This window comes from Crocuta crocuta, unplaced genomic scaffold, assembly GCF_008692635.1.
Source record: "Crocuta crocuta isolate KB4526 unplaced genomic scaffold, BGI_CrCroc_1.0 scaffold243, whole genome shotgun sequence".
Lineage (NCBI taxonomy): Eukaryota > Metazoa > Chordata > Mammalia > Carnivora > Hyaenidae > Crocuta > Crocuta crocuta.
The window spans coordinates 122,534-139,877 of record NW_027529596.1 but is presented as its reverse complement, the minus strand read 5'-3'; the positions used below and the strand labels follow the sequence as shown (position 1 = coordinate 139,877).

Sequence of the window (17,344 nt, the reverse complement as noted above, 5' to 3'; positions counted from 1 at the left end):
TACCTGCAGCTAGCATTCTGGTGATGTTTCTTTATTAACAATATAGTGGTCATTTAAAAAAAAAAAAAGCACTGAGTACAAGCTTTCCCCTGGATCTAATAAAATGAGTAAAGTAAAAACCAAAAAAATAAAAATTAACCCCCCAAACCCAAAAAAGCAAAAAACCAGTGCAGTTTATCTCTCTCTCTTCTCTCTTTTTGTTTAGTGTGCACAAGATGCTATGTGTGGAAGAGGAGATGATGGCCGAAGAAGGTGGGGAGTCTGGAGGCAGTTAACTAGGATGATGGCCTCCGTTTATAGCCTCAAGCTATTGTGCAAGCAGAAGGGCTTTTCTGTTTGAGGCGGAACCTCACTACTTTGCTGCAGTTGAAAAGCAAGGACAGCATCAATTTTATGAACTCATGTCTAAGAATGTACCCCTACCGGAGATTGGGGGGCAGGGGAGAAAAAATGTGATCTGCATCAAAACAGAGTCTGCAGGTGCACATGTATCAAATTTCAGGTACAGTACTAAGGTGGAACTGGAAATAGTCAAGACAGAGAGCAAAATAGAACATCTTTATATTCCACACAGTCTTCTCCCCCTATGATCTCGTTTCTCCACAAAAAAGAGAATAACAGAGTGTGCTATATAAACCACAAGGGGGGGCAGGGGTGCAGGGGTGAGGCAGGGGCACAAAGGGAGCAGAGATTGCTGCTGGTTCCATAGAAATCTTTCCAGATGCACTGAGAGAGACACATCTGTTTTCAATGCAGGAGACACCGCCATGTGATAACTTTTCAGGGAGGGATTTGAAGGATCCAGTGACACTTTAGGATCCCGAGAATTTTCTTTTACAGAGGGTGCTTTAGTACGGATCATCCATGCTGAATGAAAAATAAGACAACATAAATTAAAACAAAGACCTTAAACACTGCAAAATCTAACAGTGTTCGTAGTAAAGATCAATATCCAGTGTAAAACTCCGAAGAGTGAAGAAAATGCCTCTCAGATAAGTAGGACAAGCACAGGATGTTCACTCAGACAAAGGAATAAGAAGAAAACCCTAAAGCAATTCTTGTCACCCTTGCAGGTGCTTGCTGCCCAGAGGTGGTGTTAAAATGGGGACTCTGATTCAGTAGGTCTGGGTGGTGTCCCAGATTCTGCATTTCTCACAAGCTCCCTGCTTGTGCTGTCGACGGTCCGTGGACCATGCCTGGAGACATTTTTGGGGCACAGGCTTCGTCTTTTGATCGAATGAGTACGAAGACCATTTTGGATAGATTTTGGATGGTGGAAAGTCAGTGAAAAGCAAAAGATGGCAATACTCAAAAGAAAAGAGAAACTTGAGAAAAATCAAAACGCGTGAAAGTTATGGTGATAATTCTAAATACTGATTTTGGTGGGATGTGATTTAGGGAGATGGTGACGAATCTAGTTTCATGAAATAAATTGTGTGTGTGTGAGTGTGTGTGTGTGACACAGTTGTCTCCTCCTTCCAGGGGAGGGGGGAGGGGGGAGGGGGAACCAAACATGGCATGTCTTAATACGGCCTTTCAAAAGGAGAGCCAGATTTGGAGACTCTGCTCTCATGATCAACTGCCAGGGTAAACCACAGTTCAGCAGCTGCAAACGTGCTTGCCAATACAGAGATAAAAATGTTTCTGAAAACAAAATTTCACGTATACCCTCCACTGAGGTTGGCACCATATCTTCCTGTGTATCTTGGGTGTAGCTTTTACCCAGGCAGAATTTAGACACCAGAAACCAAATGAGGTGGTAAACAGAACCAGTTTGCAGAAGAATGAAAATAACCCAGCAAGAATTGAAACCACAAATGCCCCCGGAGTTGGTCATTCACCAGCCAAGACCTAATAAAAATGAGCAGAAAAGACTATGAGGGTTGGCTCCAGGGCTTAAAAAACAAAACAAAAAACAAAAAACAAAAAAAGAGAGCTCCAGCATTTAGTGTGATGGTTTTCATTTTACCTTTGGCTTGTTCTAGAAACACATTCTGCTTCTTCCATCCCACCCTTTCTCAGTGCCATCCCACCCAGTTTCAGCGTGAAACCATTATCACACCACTAGGGAAAGAGGGTATCTGAGACTTAGAACTCTTATCATTGGAGACGAGAGTCCTGAGTTCTAGAAGCATCAGGATTAAGAGCAAGATCTTTGGACTCAGATGGGCACAAATCTCAGCTTTGTCATTTATTCAGTGACCTCACTAGATTTTTACTTCTCTTTGCCTCTCTTCCTTTACCTGTAAAATGAGGACATGAATAGTACCTCCCTCCACCTCACAGGCTGGTAGGCAATATTTAATGATTTCAGACATGTAAAACTTGCAGAGTGGTGTGCAACATGGAATTAATGTTTCATAAATGTTAATAATTATTTTAACTATGTCATTCTCTCAGGGCCTATAGGAAAGTTATTTAATTAGCTTAGTTATAAAGATAGTGAACATGATGTCCATCAAGATCCTTTCAAGACCTAAAATGTTATAATTCTATGAGTTGAAGTCACCTTGATCAATAAATGAGAGGCGTTGCAAGGCAGGTGGGCAAATAACGCTTCTTTGCTTAGTCCTTCTAGTACCAATTTCTGTTTATAGCTCCTGTGCACCTGGGCTCTTCACAGTTCCAGACACCGGCTCCTGAACGTACTGTCATGGCCCCACTGCCAAACCAGTTTCCATCACCTCCTTGTAGTCTGTCTTCCCTGCTCCTCTCCATACACCTAAATCCTACCCATTCTTCAAAACCAACCTGCGGTCTACCTTCTTCATAGGCCTTTTTTTTGTGATCACCAAGCTTCTTCATTGACAAAGTCCTTTAACACAGAGATTGTCAGCCATTACTATGCTCTGCCTTATATTTTTCTGAAAACATATATATTTTTTATTTTTCTGTCTTCACCACTTAACTAGATAATAATCTCCCTGAGGTCAGGGTCACAGACTTACTCGTCTTGGTGTCTCAGTCAAGCCGAGCATTGTTCTAACACAAAAGTATTTACAAAATGACTACTGATTGATTCATTGTAAAAATCAGTGAGGCGTTAAACTTAATACGGCAATTAGCCGAATGTGGTAATTAACTTAATGCTAATACTCTTCCTGCCAGCCTCTTCCTGTGCCCCAAGGTCTTCTAAAACATTGAATCGATCTGCTTCCATCTAGTGGCAATGAAAAAATAAGTAGTTCCTGTGACCAGAAAACGGCTCTGGGTGGATTGTGTCAAAAAAGACTTTCACTCAGTGGGTGTGAGCATGAAAGAAATCTTAATATCTTGTGGATTTCCTGCCCACAGAGATAAGGAGCCCAGCCCAGAGAAGGGTCTAGGACCCCATTGACACTATCGAATGGAAGATAGGGCACTAAAACAAAATCGAATAAAAGAACATCCACTGACCCAATGTCCCTATCCAGCTACCTTCCTAAGCACCTCATCTCCCAGCCAAGCTTTTTAAAGAGTTGGCTTACATGTTCTGCCTCTACTTCCTCATCTCCACTGATTCCTCAACACTGGGCTATCAGACTTCCTTCCTGACCTCAACACCGAGAACAGGCTCTGCACGGACAGCCTTGCTACATCCAGTGGAAACTCACTCGTTCTCCCAATATCGCTTGAAACCGTTTCTATTTCCCTGGCATTCAGGACCCAGACTCTCCTCATTTTCCTTTTGCGTCTCTGGCACCCCCTCCCCATCTCCGTGTCCTTCACTGACCTGTTTGATATGGATGCTGCACCTGTCCCTGCCCTCCCTCCACATCCCCTTCCATTCTCCCGCTCCTCGCTCCTCGCTCTCCCCAGATGACTGTACCTGCTCCCGAAATAGCAGCTAACCTCCCGGAGTGTGAGAACCCCGAAATCCAGTCTCTGGCCCCCAGATGGCCCTGTACTACAGACAGAACCAATCAACTGTGGATGAGCCACAGACACTTAAAGCTCAACATCGACAGAACGGAACCCGTGACCTTTACCTCCAAAAGCTCTTATTCTTTTGTGTTTCCTTCTCAGTAAATGGCACTGTACAGATGGTAACTATCTGCCAGTCCCCAGTCAGAACCACGATGACTTATTGGATTCTTCTCTCTCTCTTGCTTAGCCAATTAGTAACCATATTCAGTTGATTTTACCTCTACCTCATGAACTAAGTCAACCTCACTGCTACTTCTGTAGATAGGCCACACCAGCTTTAACTTAATAACTTTACATGCCTCCAAAACAGGTCTTTGCCTCCAGACTCACCCCACTCCCCTGTCTGCAAAGTGATCCTCATAAGATACAAATGTTAGCATGACATTCACCTGCTTCACCCCACAGACCTCAGGATTAAGTTCATACTCTTTCATATGGCTTATAAGTTACTCTATGGTCTGGCTCATGTTGCCTTATGTCTGTCCAGTTTCTCTTTTGCATTCAAAGCTACAGCTCACTGAACTCGTAAGAACTTCTTCATAACAATTTGTGGTTGGTAGTGTGGTTGTGTGAACAAGCAGCCAACCTTCTCAGGGACCATCTCGCTTCTTCCAGCATCTTAAAGGAGCTCGGTTTTCTAACTGGGTGCTCGGTGTGCCACCAAAGTCCTATCTCCATCGTTCTTACTTCTACGCTCCTTCTCTAAACCTCTAAGCAAGTGAGAGACTGAAGAAATGTTTTGCCCTCTTCACTTCTGTCAGATGGACCATTGCGTTTTCACATGTCTGCATCTCTTCTTGGTCTGTTCCTCCAGTTTAAAAAAATCTGAGGTTCCAGACCACGCTAAAAGAATTGCCCCTTTGGGGAAGCCACAGGTAGAATTGATGTTCCCCACCTCTTCCACATTTCTGAAGGTCAGTGCTACTCAGAGCAGTAGTCATTTACCTTCTTGTACCAGGCACTGAAGGCTTGGGAGTCTAGGGCCAGAGATTCATTAGTTTCTCAAGAAATCCTTGATCAACTAAATGTTTCCTGGATACTGTATTTGGTATTGCCCTTACATTCAACTGGGACAAGAAGAGATATGTCATAATGTTTTCAATCCTCTAAAAATTTTTCAGGGATAATCAAAAAGAACTCCCTTTATATAACGGCCCTTTCTTAAGTGGGCATTGTTTGTTCATTCATTCATTCCAGTCCAGTAGCACTCAAAAATACAAAAACCGCAAAAACAAAGCATTTATGGGAGGCTAGTGGATTATCATTTTATATGGAAATTTCATGTGAATGAGACCCGAGTTAAGATGTCTAGCTCTAACAGGAAGTATCTCAAGGCAGGTAGGGAAAAGATCAACAGATGCAGAAACTTCTCACTGATGAAACTTACCTTTCCTTAGACTTTTTACCTAAAAACACAAGAAACAGAAAAATGGCATTAGTGTAAGTAGACAATTCCCCTTTTTTTTGTAAGTAAGAGAGAAGCGAGTCCCACTCTCAAACTGTCTTTTGGAAAGTATTAGACATTTGGTGGGTGGACCCCATCTGTAGGTAGAAGGGGATTTGAGATGCTGGCTTAATGTTTTGATTCAAACAGCGGTAGATACTCAGATGGCGACAGCCTCACTGTTGCGGGTGCTTCTTAGGGTTCCGTTTCATCCCCGGTGCTGATCATAAAGACAGCAGCCGAGCTGGAATGACCTGCTGGTCAGTTCCAACAAACCTGTCCCCATGTTTATCCCGTCCTCACTTGCCATCTCCTCCCACCTGAAGATTCTTCCCTAACAGACTTAGCTGGTAATATCGTAAGAATATGTGTCATTACGTCTCACACCACCTTGTCTGTGAGAATCCACAAAGATATTTCACTCGGGTCTCGGTGGTAGGAATTACTCATCTAATGTGAGTAACTGATGTGTTTTTATCTTACAAACACAGTAAATATAATAACTCATTATACTCCCTTCTTTGGCTGCCAGGAAACAGAGCCAGAGCCAAGACCCTTTTCTGTAGAGTGCATAGGACTTTGTGACACACATTTTTGTGTACTAACTTCACCTCTTGCTCCAGCTTATTTTTGTGCCTTAAATTTTGGCTTTCCTTTTCTTATTTACTTTTAAACTCATTTTAACCTATGTTGAATACATTTCATAAACTATCTTAGATTATTTTTGCAAAAAGCAGGGTATAAGTAAGGAGAACAATGAATGAATAGCAAAGTTGGAACTCCAGAGGAAATAAAAGCAAAAAAATCCCACCAAAAACAAAAACAAAAACAAAAACTCCCTGGAGTTCTGGAGTCATCCAACCTGGGTGTAAGTTCTATTTTATCAACTGCAGTGTGTCTCTGAATAGCTACTTACCTTCTGAACCCCCAGTCCCTTCATCTGTGAAAGGGGCGTGATAATTACATCTCCCTCATTGAGTTGATAAAGTAAAATGTATTCAAAGTATTTAGGCCAGGGCCGAGCACATGGACAGTGGACAATTACTGTTTTAAACCTTTAAAATGTTAGAATTTACTATTTTAAATATTTCTTCTCAAATTCAGCCTGCTGGTGAGATGGGTTGAATGCATTTGAGCAGGGAGAATTAATCTGAATTCTGAATTAATCTGAATTAATCTCAGGGTCTATTTGTTTACCTTCATATAAATATAGTTTCCTTTTAGGAACGATGAAACATATACCAATACATGAGCAAGACTATGTTCCTACAAGAGAGCTCTTTTTGAAGAAAAAGGAACTAAGGGCATGTGTTCAGTTTCGTGCCCTGTTCTAACCCTGTGGGTTGTTGGTTCAGGTGGGGAATTCTTCCAACCAAGAGAAAAAAAATAGAGCCTCAAAGATCAGTGATGTTAGGAGGCCTGTGTGAATGGGAGTCTGATCTCTGATTCTGGCTCTGCTGATAGTAGGATTTGAGGGATTTGGCCTCAAATCACTGCTTCCATTTTATTATTTATTATTTTATTATTAATTAATTAATTAATGTGCTTATTTATCCCAAGGATGATGACTAATCAGGGAATGATTATTTAGGGAAACAAAGTGGTTCTAGACAAGTCTACTCAGAGGGCACATGTTTCTAGTGCCTGTATTTATCTCTCTTCCAGAAGAGAGGAGCTAAAGTCTGGATATCAAGATAACAAAGGCAGAGGCCAAAGCACAGGTCCTGAGGACAGGACGAGTCAGTAATCTGCTCATTTCCTCGGCTACTATGTCCTGAATATTCACCTTTCCTCCTTTTCCAGCTTACGAACCTGAAACACAACATGGAGGAAATTCTCAGAGTTGATGACTGCTGCATACATGCGGATTTACTGTTTTTAATTTTTTTTCTTGTAAGTGTGTCAGCTACACAGTTAGAAAAGCTCTGAGGGGTTATCCTGGGAACCTACCCATCATTCTTAACACTGTGGAACACTGGGAAAAACATTCTTCATGTTTCAAAGAACTAACTTAACAACTAAAATCTTTGAAAGACGAAGCCACTTGGAAGTTGGAAATATCAGAAGATGTTCCACAAATGAAGACCACTGAAATGCTACATTAAAGATACCTTGACTTTCCTACAAAGTCAGTGATCTTTTGGGGCTTCTGTTCTCTTTGCTGGCATACATGTATCTAGCCTAACTGCCCGTTATCTGTTTCCTGTTTGCCCCACACTTATTCCCACAGCAGGGGCATATAGTTTTCAAGTTATCAGTTTGAGATCTTGTACAGAAATGACTCCAGGGTAAAAAATTTAAAAACAACCCCACTGCCTTTCTCACCGCTGCTTATAGAACCACCTTAGCCAGCTAACCCCCACCCCACACCCTGCCGCTAAATACAAGTCACTGCGTTCTATTCTTTTGATTCTACTAACAGTTCTTTAAGTTTTATTTCTTTATTTTGAGAGGGGGGAGGGAAGAAAGAGGGCGGGGGAGAGAGAGAGAGAGAGAGAGAGAGAGAATCCCAAGCAGGCCCCATGCTGCCAGCACAGAGTCTGATGTGGAGCTCAGTCCCACAAACCATGAGATCATGACCTGAGCCAAAATCAAGAGTCAGACGCTTAACTGATGGAGTCAGCCAGGCACCCCTTCTACAAACATTTATTAAGAGACTTTGGAATTTGGGGATATCCTTCTTATTAAGGTGACTCACAGGCTCCATATCTTTAAAGGTTATTTAGATAGCAGCCTCCTATGCCAGAAACCAGTGTATAAATGCACACTGCATTCTCTAACCCTCAGCTCTGTCACCATCACCCAAAGGAGGAGGGAAAAAGGGATGACTGGGGTCAGAGTTTGAAGTCTTAGTGGAGATGACAATCAATGGTGGGAGAAAAGTCTCATTCTTTCCTTCGTGTAACATTTAAGTACTTAGTAAAGTACTATAAAATGATGGGACCCATATTAGCAGAATTTCCAAGAACAGGAGCAGAGACATTTAAACTGCTCAGTGCTCTTACTTTACACTAATGAAGTTCTTGCCCATCACCAGTGACCTCTTCCATGGTCCTTCTGGGTTGGTTATAAAGCTAACCTAGTATCCTGATTCTTAAGTTGGGAATGAAAGATTCCAAAGATAGTAGAAGACCATTAGGGATTGGTAGATAATGTTCCTGCAATTGGCAGTGAGGATGGGTAAGAGGCAGCCTTTATATACCATGTTCATTGAAGAGAATACATACTAATTAACTGATGGAAGTAAAATTAAAATGACAATCAACTGACTCTGGAGAAATGCAACACCGAACGGTTGGTTAGCAGTTGTTTTGAGACCATTCATGGCCTCTGAACTTAAAGCAGGGATATCTCTAAAGATGCTTAGTGTCCATGAATTTCATAGTCTTCAATGTTTATGTCAGGCAAGTTTGGCCAAATGTGGCAGTGCACACCCAGGACCTGCCACAGACTGTGGATCTGTAGCCAGGAAGCTGGTCCCACTCTAAGGCTTGGGCATCTAGGAGGGAGATGAGGGGGGTAATGCTGTTGCTTTCCCCTGGTGGTGTCCCAGGTACTGTTCCAGGTAGTGGCTGTTAGTTTCTCAAACAGCCCTTTTTTCCCTTTTCTTCTCCAGGCCAGAGTGGAGGGAAGCGTGAATATGCAGTGCATTTATTTAGAGCTATTACCTCAGGGAATAGACACTGGGGAGAAAAATGTGGATATTTCTCCCAGGGACAATGCAATTCCCACATGTCAGAAGGGACAATGCAATTCCCACATGTCAGAAGCCAGGCAGGTATGTGGCTCAGGTTTTGGAGAATAGTGCCTTAATAACCTTACTGGACATTAGATTCATTTTCTAGTGGAATTGTTGCACTGAGATCAAAGGCATGTAGGCTCTTAAGAGGACCGAGATTATGCATCCTTTTTTCAGAATTAAATAAGAGCAAAGAACCATTAAAATATCTCATTTGTCTATTAGTGCACTAGAAGGGGCCTTGAAGACAGTAGGCATTTTTAAAAGGTTTGTCAAATGAAAAGCACAAATCAACCAACTTGTTTTAATGAAAGGGTGTAGGGCTGTTTCCCACTCCCCCAGCAATGATGTCTACAGAACACAGAATTTAGTATCCTGCTTCAGTTGAATCTACGAATCTTAATTTCCTGTGGGTTTCTATTCTTTTATCCACTTTGCTTTTTTTTTTTAAATTACTTTTAAGTGCTTGCTTATTTTTGACAGAAACAGAGACAGAGCACAAGCTGGGGAGGGGCAGCGAGAGAGGGAGACACAGAATCCAAAGCAGGCTCCAGGCTCTGAGCTGTCAGCACAGAGTCCCAGCACAAAGCCCCATGTGGGGTTTGAACTCACAAACCTCAAGATCATGACCTGAGCCAAAGTTGGACACTTAACCGACTGAGCACCCAGGCACCCCTACTTTTATCCACTTTGAATTGCATATTTTCATATGAAGTCAAACTTACATACCTTTCTTTAATCTTCTTGCCAGCCAAATGATAAATGCCAACCCAGAAAAAGCAGTAACCATGACTGCCACTGGAATGAAGAGAGGGTTATAGTTACCCTCTTTGATCATTGAGAAACTCCTGTCCACTTCTGAAAGAGAGATCAGTAAGGCATACGGCATGAGGCCACAGCATTATATCCTTAGTGTCATCTCATGACATGAGCTTTTGTTCCTTCTCATGTCTCCCAATAACAGCCCATTTGATAACGTTCGGTGGACGAGGAAACCTACATGGGAAGGACTGTTACGACCTGCAGCAGAGGCAAAGACAGGACAAGTTTCTCTAGCTCAATGCCTATAAATTCTTAATCCCCAGGTTTGTGATTCATGGAACTCCTGGGAGAAGTACCTAAAAATCTTACGAAGTGGTCACCATTGTATTTATCCCCCTGGCCTTGTTCAATAGTTGGGACTCTGATGCACAGAGAAGACCCAAAACATCGAATGCAACTTCAGGAAAAATAAAAGCCAGTCTTCTTAACCAGGGACAAATAAGTCAAAGGAAACTATTAATATTTTTCCTTTAAAGCAGCTGTGCCAACATATGCACTTGCTGTATACATGCTGAGGACCTATGCTGAACTGTCTTTCAAATGATATTGTCCTACTACATATTTCCACCTCCTGCACAAATAAGTAAATGGATACTCCTGTGAGAGTGAACATTTGGGAACATTTTTTGGAAAAAACAATGTTATGAAAAAAGCTATCTTCTAATACCACCGATTAAAGAAATTTGTTTTTGCATATTAGCATAGGGTTTGTGTCCCCCATTCTTCATGTTACTTTGATGAACCCTTTCAAGGTGCTTCCACCCCAACACCCAAATATATAATAGAAAAAAAGACTCAAGTCCCCAGACAACCCAAATAGAGGACATCTATAGGTTCCATGAGAATGAGGAAATGGACACTGACCCAGCTTTAAAAGGAAATGTCCCATAAGCCTGATACATAATCTCCCCTAAAGACTCCATGTCTCCTCCCCAATTCCCTCCCATACGCCTTGGCCCTGTGCCATACAGAGATCAGCTTCTCTGATAGTTTCTAGAGATCCCACCACTTAAAACCTTTTCCATTGGTAGAGGTGATCTCAGGAACAGACCTGAGTAGCGACTCTTTCATATGCTAATTTAATGTGCACTTATTTAGCAACTTATTTAGCACAGGCACTAGGTGTCTACTGTATGGAAATGAGGAAGACATAGTCCTTCTCATACACAGATTAGGGAGGCATAGCCTTAGTGATAATTGATAAGTATATACTATTTTGGGAATTGGGTGACTTTTGTAGCAACTGGTGACTTTTGTAGAAACATTTTAATGGACTAACAGAAGTGAGATTGTAGTGGAATAGAAGAATGAGTAAGAAGTAAGTCAGAAAATAAAAGAAATAAGTCAGAGACAGAGCATTTAGATATTAAAAGTTGAGATACAATGAGTTAAAAATTGGCTGTAAAAAGAAATGGGTGTCATTGAAGGAAGAAGCAAGAACAGCCAAGGATTTTATAGTAAATTAATGTGTACAGATTTAATGTTGAGGCATATATATTTAGCAAAATGAAAATTTTTAAGTTTAATCTATCTTTCCATGCCATCTTCCCATTCACCAGCTCCCTTTTTAAGTTGTCAGCATATCAGGGCAAACTTACTCACTTTGACATATCGGACTAGGGCTTGACCAGATTCCTGTTGGTCCACAAATAGTTTTTCTCTCCCCAGTTAATGCAGTTCCTTCTGAGCAGCTGAAGGTACACGTGGATGTAAAGCTGAAGTTGGCCAGGGGGTGACTACAGTCCATAGTTCCCAAATCAGGTGCCATTAGAGGCTTACAGGAAATAACTTCCATGAAAAATAAAAAAGCAGTATTTCTGAGTAGAGACCCTCCTTTCACCAAAGGTTTTTAGCCAAAGCTGCTTGACTCAACTGTAGAACCACTTGATTGAATCTAGACATTTCTAAATTCTAAAAATTAGTTCTGATAATGTCTCCAGACTTTATTTTCTTGAGAATGATGGAGAATGGGGCATCAGAAGTGAAGCCAGGAGCACTGAAAGCCCTTGCGGGTGGGGAGGTGTGGAGCAGAGGGGAGAGTTGGTGGCTCCAGGTTGCTGCTCCAGTCCTGGTAACTCTCAACCACTGCCTGGGAGTATTACATAGCCTTGGCCTCAAGAGTGCTTATGGAATATTCTCGGTGAATGTAGAGAATTTCCACTCTTACAATGGTTCTAAAGTAAACAGTGTTGCAAAACACCCTAATTCTCTGAAGCAAGTCACTAAAATTTTATAAAATTCAGCAGGTTTGTCAATTTAGTTCAGTGATTTCAGTATGACTTTGATAGTTTTTTTTTTAAGAATTAAACCACTTAAAATTAGTGAGTCAGATGCATAAACGTAGAAAATGTAACCAAGACTTCACAAGCTCAGACGTCACCAGTTTTCTCCTGTATAGGGATAGTCTTTTTGACAGCTATAAAGGAAAAACCCACCATACCTCAAATGAAAAAAGATCAAGAGACCGTGTTTTTGTTTTTCACGGCAGTTGTTATTCCTCTGAGAGTTCATAGAGGATGAAAAGTAAAAAATGATTTCAAGAATAAACCAAATAAAACAATCAAAAAAACTCTACACCCTGAGAAGGAAATTGGTTGGTGTTAAGTAAGACACCACATAAAATAGGTGTTACTGAGAGGAGAGAACAATCAACATTTAACTGAGGTTCATCTGGACTATGTATGCCATGACGGTGAGAAAACTAAAGTAAAAATTACGCTATAATCACATTGCGTATTACTGAAAATTATGTACATATCACTAGATGGTTCCAGAGGTATTTGGTTGTTGTTTTTTGTTTGTGGCTTTTATTTTTGATTCAAGTAACAATAATCCTTTTTAAAAGCATCACAGTGTGATCTAAGTTAGATTGAATTATGTTCCAAAAAGGACAGAGATTCCTTACAAGTCTCGGCTGCATTTTCTCAGTTAACCCAAGTCAGCCATGACAAAGCCTCTGGTTTGAAGACTTACTCACTTTGACAGGTTGGTTCTAGAGATGACCAGTTTCCAACAGATCCACAAGTGGTTTCCTCAAACCCAATGAGGTCTGTGCCCTTAGAGCAGTTGAAGGTGCACTGGGAGCTGAAGCTGAAGTTTCCCACAGGGTGAATACATTCCATGGTACCCAGTTCAGGGGCCTCCAGACGCTTACACTGAACGACTGCAGTAAGAAAAGAAACAGTATTGGCTAATGTGGAGAGGACCCGGTGTCTGGGTTTGAATCCTAGTTTTGGTCACCAAGTACCTTTGCACAAAGTGAACTAACCCTTCCAGCTTCAGTCTCTTCATCTATGAAAGAGGAGTCATGGCGATTGTATTAACTTCCTAGAACTGGTGTGGGGATCAAATGGTCTAATGTAAGTCAAGGACTTGGAAGAGAACTTGGCTCATAGAAAGTCCTAATTAAACATGAGCTAGTCTTCTTATTATTGCTGGCATTTTCTGAGAAGATAACTTTTTATGTTTATTTATTTATTTTGAGAGAGAGAAGGGGGGCGTGTAGAGAGGAGAGAGAGAATTGTGGGGCTCGATCTCACAAACAGTGAGATCATGACCTGAGCTGAAACCAAGGGTCAGATGCTTAACTGACTGAGCCACTCAAGTGCTCCTAAGGAGAGAATTATTAAACCTAGATGGGTTTAAGTGGGAATGACCAGCTCTTTTTGGAAATAATTGTGATATCAGAGCTCCTAGGTAAAGTATAGTGTTGGGAGCAGGAGGTGTGGAAAAAGAGTGGGGTAGCTTAAGGAAGCATCTTGGCCTTGATACTATTTTCACCTTCTCTAGCTCAGCTCCAGACCTTCAGTTCTTCTGATTTTGATTCCCTCTCCATCTATTTCCCTGCTCTGACTGGTAGTATTAGAGATTGAATTGAGCCTTGGAAATGAGTCTTCACATTTTTAGGCCCTTCCATGCCATGTGAGCAAATATTTCAATTCTTGTGTCCTATTCCTTATCCATCTTGAGCCATTGTTGTGACCCTGCTTTTGAGATTTGAATGAAGAAAGGACTTGAGGAACTAGAAGAATTTTTATACTTTCCAAATACAGTACAAGTCCAGATTAAATTATGTTCTCCAATTCTATTCATGCCTGCAAGCAAGTGCCTTATATACTTCAGGCATAGTCTCAGTCTGATATCTGAAATTGTAAATAATACTTACTGACCTCAAGCTGCTGCTAGTCTACCAGGGAATACAGGCAAGTAAATAGATGACTTCAACAAATGTGGATAAAGAAGAAAGAAATATGCAGACCTACTGGAAAATGGAATAGGGACACTTAGCTTGTCTTAGGGTCCAAATAAATCTTTCTGGGGGAAAAAAAAACAATCTTTGAACTATGTCTTAAGGATGAACAGGTATGTCAGCCATGTGCAAAATGAGAGACAAATCCATGAGCAAGTCAATGAAATACAAAGCACATATGAAAAGTGTGGAGAACTACAAGCATTTTGATGTTACTAGAAGGAACAGGGAGGCAGGGAATGGTGTGAGGTGAGATAAGAAAGAAAGGCAGGAGCTAAGACAAAATGCTTTTATCTTTTTTCTTTAATTTAATGACTACTGACTGTGTATCAAGCATTTCTCTAAGCCTTGAAGAGTTTAGATTTCATCCTGTAGGACAAAGGATAGGTAGAAATTAAATGGTTGATATATGTGTGATGTTTGCTTGATTGTTTTTAATTAATCAGCCTCCTTGTAGCATGAATAGTATACTTAAGGGGAGCTAATTTAAAGCTGTGGAACTCTGCTAAGAAATTAATCCAATAATCTAGGATGAATGAGGGCAGTAGTAGCAGAACTGACAAATGGGAGACAAATTGGAAGAACAATAAGTTGTAAAAATGAGTAGTGTGTTACTTTGCATAGATGTAAGGGGAGGTGAAAGAGTTTCATACCAGAGTACCCATATAAAGGGTGGTGCCTCATACTGAGGTAAGAAATATAAAAAAGGAAGTTGGCTGGGACAATTAATTTTACAGTTCTTTGGATATCCCAAAAGATATTCTTAGCATACTTGGAGTTTGGGGCTGGAAATAGATTTGTCAGTCTAAAGCTCACATGAATCTGTGAGTCCACAGAAGTTTGACCAAAGCGGGGACATGTAGAGTCAGAAAAGCAATGGGCAAAAAGGTAGAAGATGAGAAATAACAAGAGTATGGGCTTGGATAAACACCTATGAAGAAATGCAAGGAGAAATGACTATAGGTAGAAAGAAGACCAGAAAAGAGTAAGAAGATGAAAGCCGAGACAGAAAAAAGAGTAAAATGTTCAAAAAGGAGTGAAATAGGCATATCAATATTATAAGAATTAAAAAATTAAAGATCAGGGGTGCCTGGGTTGCTCAGTTGATTGAGCATCTGACTGTTGATTTCAGCTCAAGTCATGATCCCAGGGTCATAGGGTTGAGCCAAACATCCTGCTCTACACTGAGCATGGAGCCTTCTTAGAATTCCCTCTCTCTCTCTCTCTCTCTCTCTCTCTCTCACTCTCTCACCTTCACTCACTCTTTGTCCTTCTCCTGCACTCATGTGCACTCTTCCTTTAAAATGAAATAAAATAAAATATTAAAATTCAGGACCAATAAAGAAATAATAAAAAATAAACTTCAGGAGTTGAAGGTAACTTATTGGGTAGGAATTGAGTGAAATGAGTTAAACCGTCACCATTTGGTTGACACTTAAATTTATTTTTGGCTCTAATTCTTTAATTCTTTGTCTATTATTTACAAATACTGAATTTCTCTTCTTCTAATTTTTTCTCCTGTGCCTCAGACACTTCAACCATAGTTTTGAAACTCAACCAATAACAACCAAATGATTTGGTGTTTCTTTCAGTAGTGAGCTGACTGGGTCAAAGACTCCTTGACTTTGAGTCTATGTACTCTTTCCTTTCTGTTTCTACCACCACAACTCTGAATGATTTCAATAGACTCCTACTGATTCTCTCCATCTTCTTTCTTTTTGTTCTCCAATCCATATTATGCATTGCCTTTAGGAAAATTGCCCCAAATGCAGGTGTTAAGATACTAAGTGGGCTCCCATTGTCCAATAAAGGCCAGATTCTTTCATTAGGCAGTTAATTCCAGCTTGTACCTTGCTTTCCATCAAACTGAATTATAAGCATATATAATTTCCACTAGCTAATTGCAAATCTTTCATAGACAGAATCTATAACAGATTTGTCATTGTATCCCCCAAAATACGTAGCCCAAATAAATGTGTTGGATTTATTACTATATTTCTCTGACCTATATTGTGTATCATTATGTGAACTTTTCTTTTCAGCCGTGCCCTGTCATGACTTTGAGGATTACATACAAAAGCAAGATTATACAAAGGGTAACTCACCCCCCCAACAATAAATGGCAATGTTTCTTTCTGACGTCAGAGTTCTAATGAGTCCAACCCGTTTGCTGGATTATGGGTTCCCTAAGACTAGGAATCTACCATGCTCGATTCATTATTGTCATCCTTAAAGCTTTTATCCCAACACTATATTCTCTGTGACACTCAAAAAGACTTGCTAAGAAGTGAACAGAAACTTCATGCTGACTTATGAAATCTTTCAGGAAAAGTAACAACATTGTGCAAGCATATCCTTCAGTTCAAAACTTCTCATTTCTCGGAATGGCTAGTACTGTTTTGTCCCTGTCAACTTCCATAAACTACAATAAGCCCTGTAAGTTTACACAAGGAGAAGCAAAGACAGAAAAGGGCCTTACCAAATTGACACTGGGGTCCGTAGTACCCAACATCACAGTTGCAGGTATAATTATTGATGGTTTCCACACATTCTCCATGGTTGTTACATGACAAGGGCTGACAAGAAGCTTTAAAGGGTGGGGAGTGAAATAAATTATTTGAACGTGATTACTTCTTAGTACTCAGAGTCATTTCTTTGGATACAGATAACTTTTTTGGCCAAGACTGCTTTAGTAAGTGGGAAAGCTTTATTTGTACATTCGTAACATTTTTGCACAAAAATGTCAGGATTTTTTATTTATGTCATATACTGCCCATTTAGCCACAGACATATACTTAGAATGAATTTACCAGCACCAATACTCTCTAACATTGTGGGGAAACTCATTGACATACTTTGACACTCTTCGAATTACTTTGTTTTAAATGTTATAAGTATGTTAAATGATGGCCTAACCCCAACCATTTCTGCAATATATTTAGCAATCCCTTTCTTCTGAGAAAGTATTATATAAAGATTAAAAAGTCTAAACTTGTTAAATCAGTAGAGAACCCAATTTACAAGAGGTCAGATTACTGATGAAACGTGACTTGGAAAAATACTGTTTGGGAACTGAAAACAAATTTTCAGCCTCCACAGATAAGGAAACATGGCAATATTTCATTATATAGAATTATAGAAGATTAGGCGAAGAAGGAAACATGAGCATAAAGCCCACCACCAT

General features: G+C 40.4%; 1 protein-coding gene across 1 annotated transcript in view; it reads right to left on the bottom strand.

Moving 5' to 3' along the window:
- Positions 1-543: 543 nt before the first annotated feature.
- SELL (selectin L) overlaps positions 544-17,344 on the bottom strand; it is a 21,191-nt gene continuing 4,390 nt past the window's right edge. The window contains exons 4-9 of the mRNA XM_077761771.1: positions 16,640-16,747; positions 12,889-13,074; positions 11,514-11,699; positions 9,819-9,947; positions 5,294-5,312; positions 544-867 (exon numbers count right to left, since the gene is read on the bottom strand). Of these exons, the coding sequence (XP_077617897.1) occupies positions 849-867; positions 5,294-5,312; positions 9,819-9,947; positions 11,514-11,699; positions 12,889-13,074; positions 16,640-16,747 (647 nt within the window). The 3' untranslated portion in view covers positions 544-848. The remainder of the gene's footprint in view (positions 868-5,293; positions 5,313-9,818; positions 9,948-11,513; positions 11,700-12,888; positions 13,075-16,639; positions 16,748-17,344) is intronic.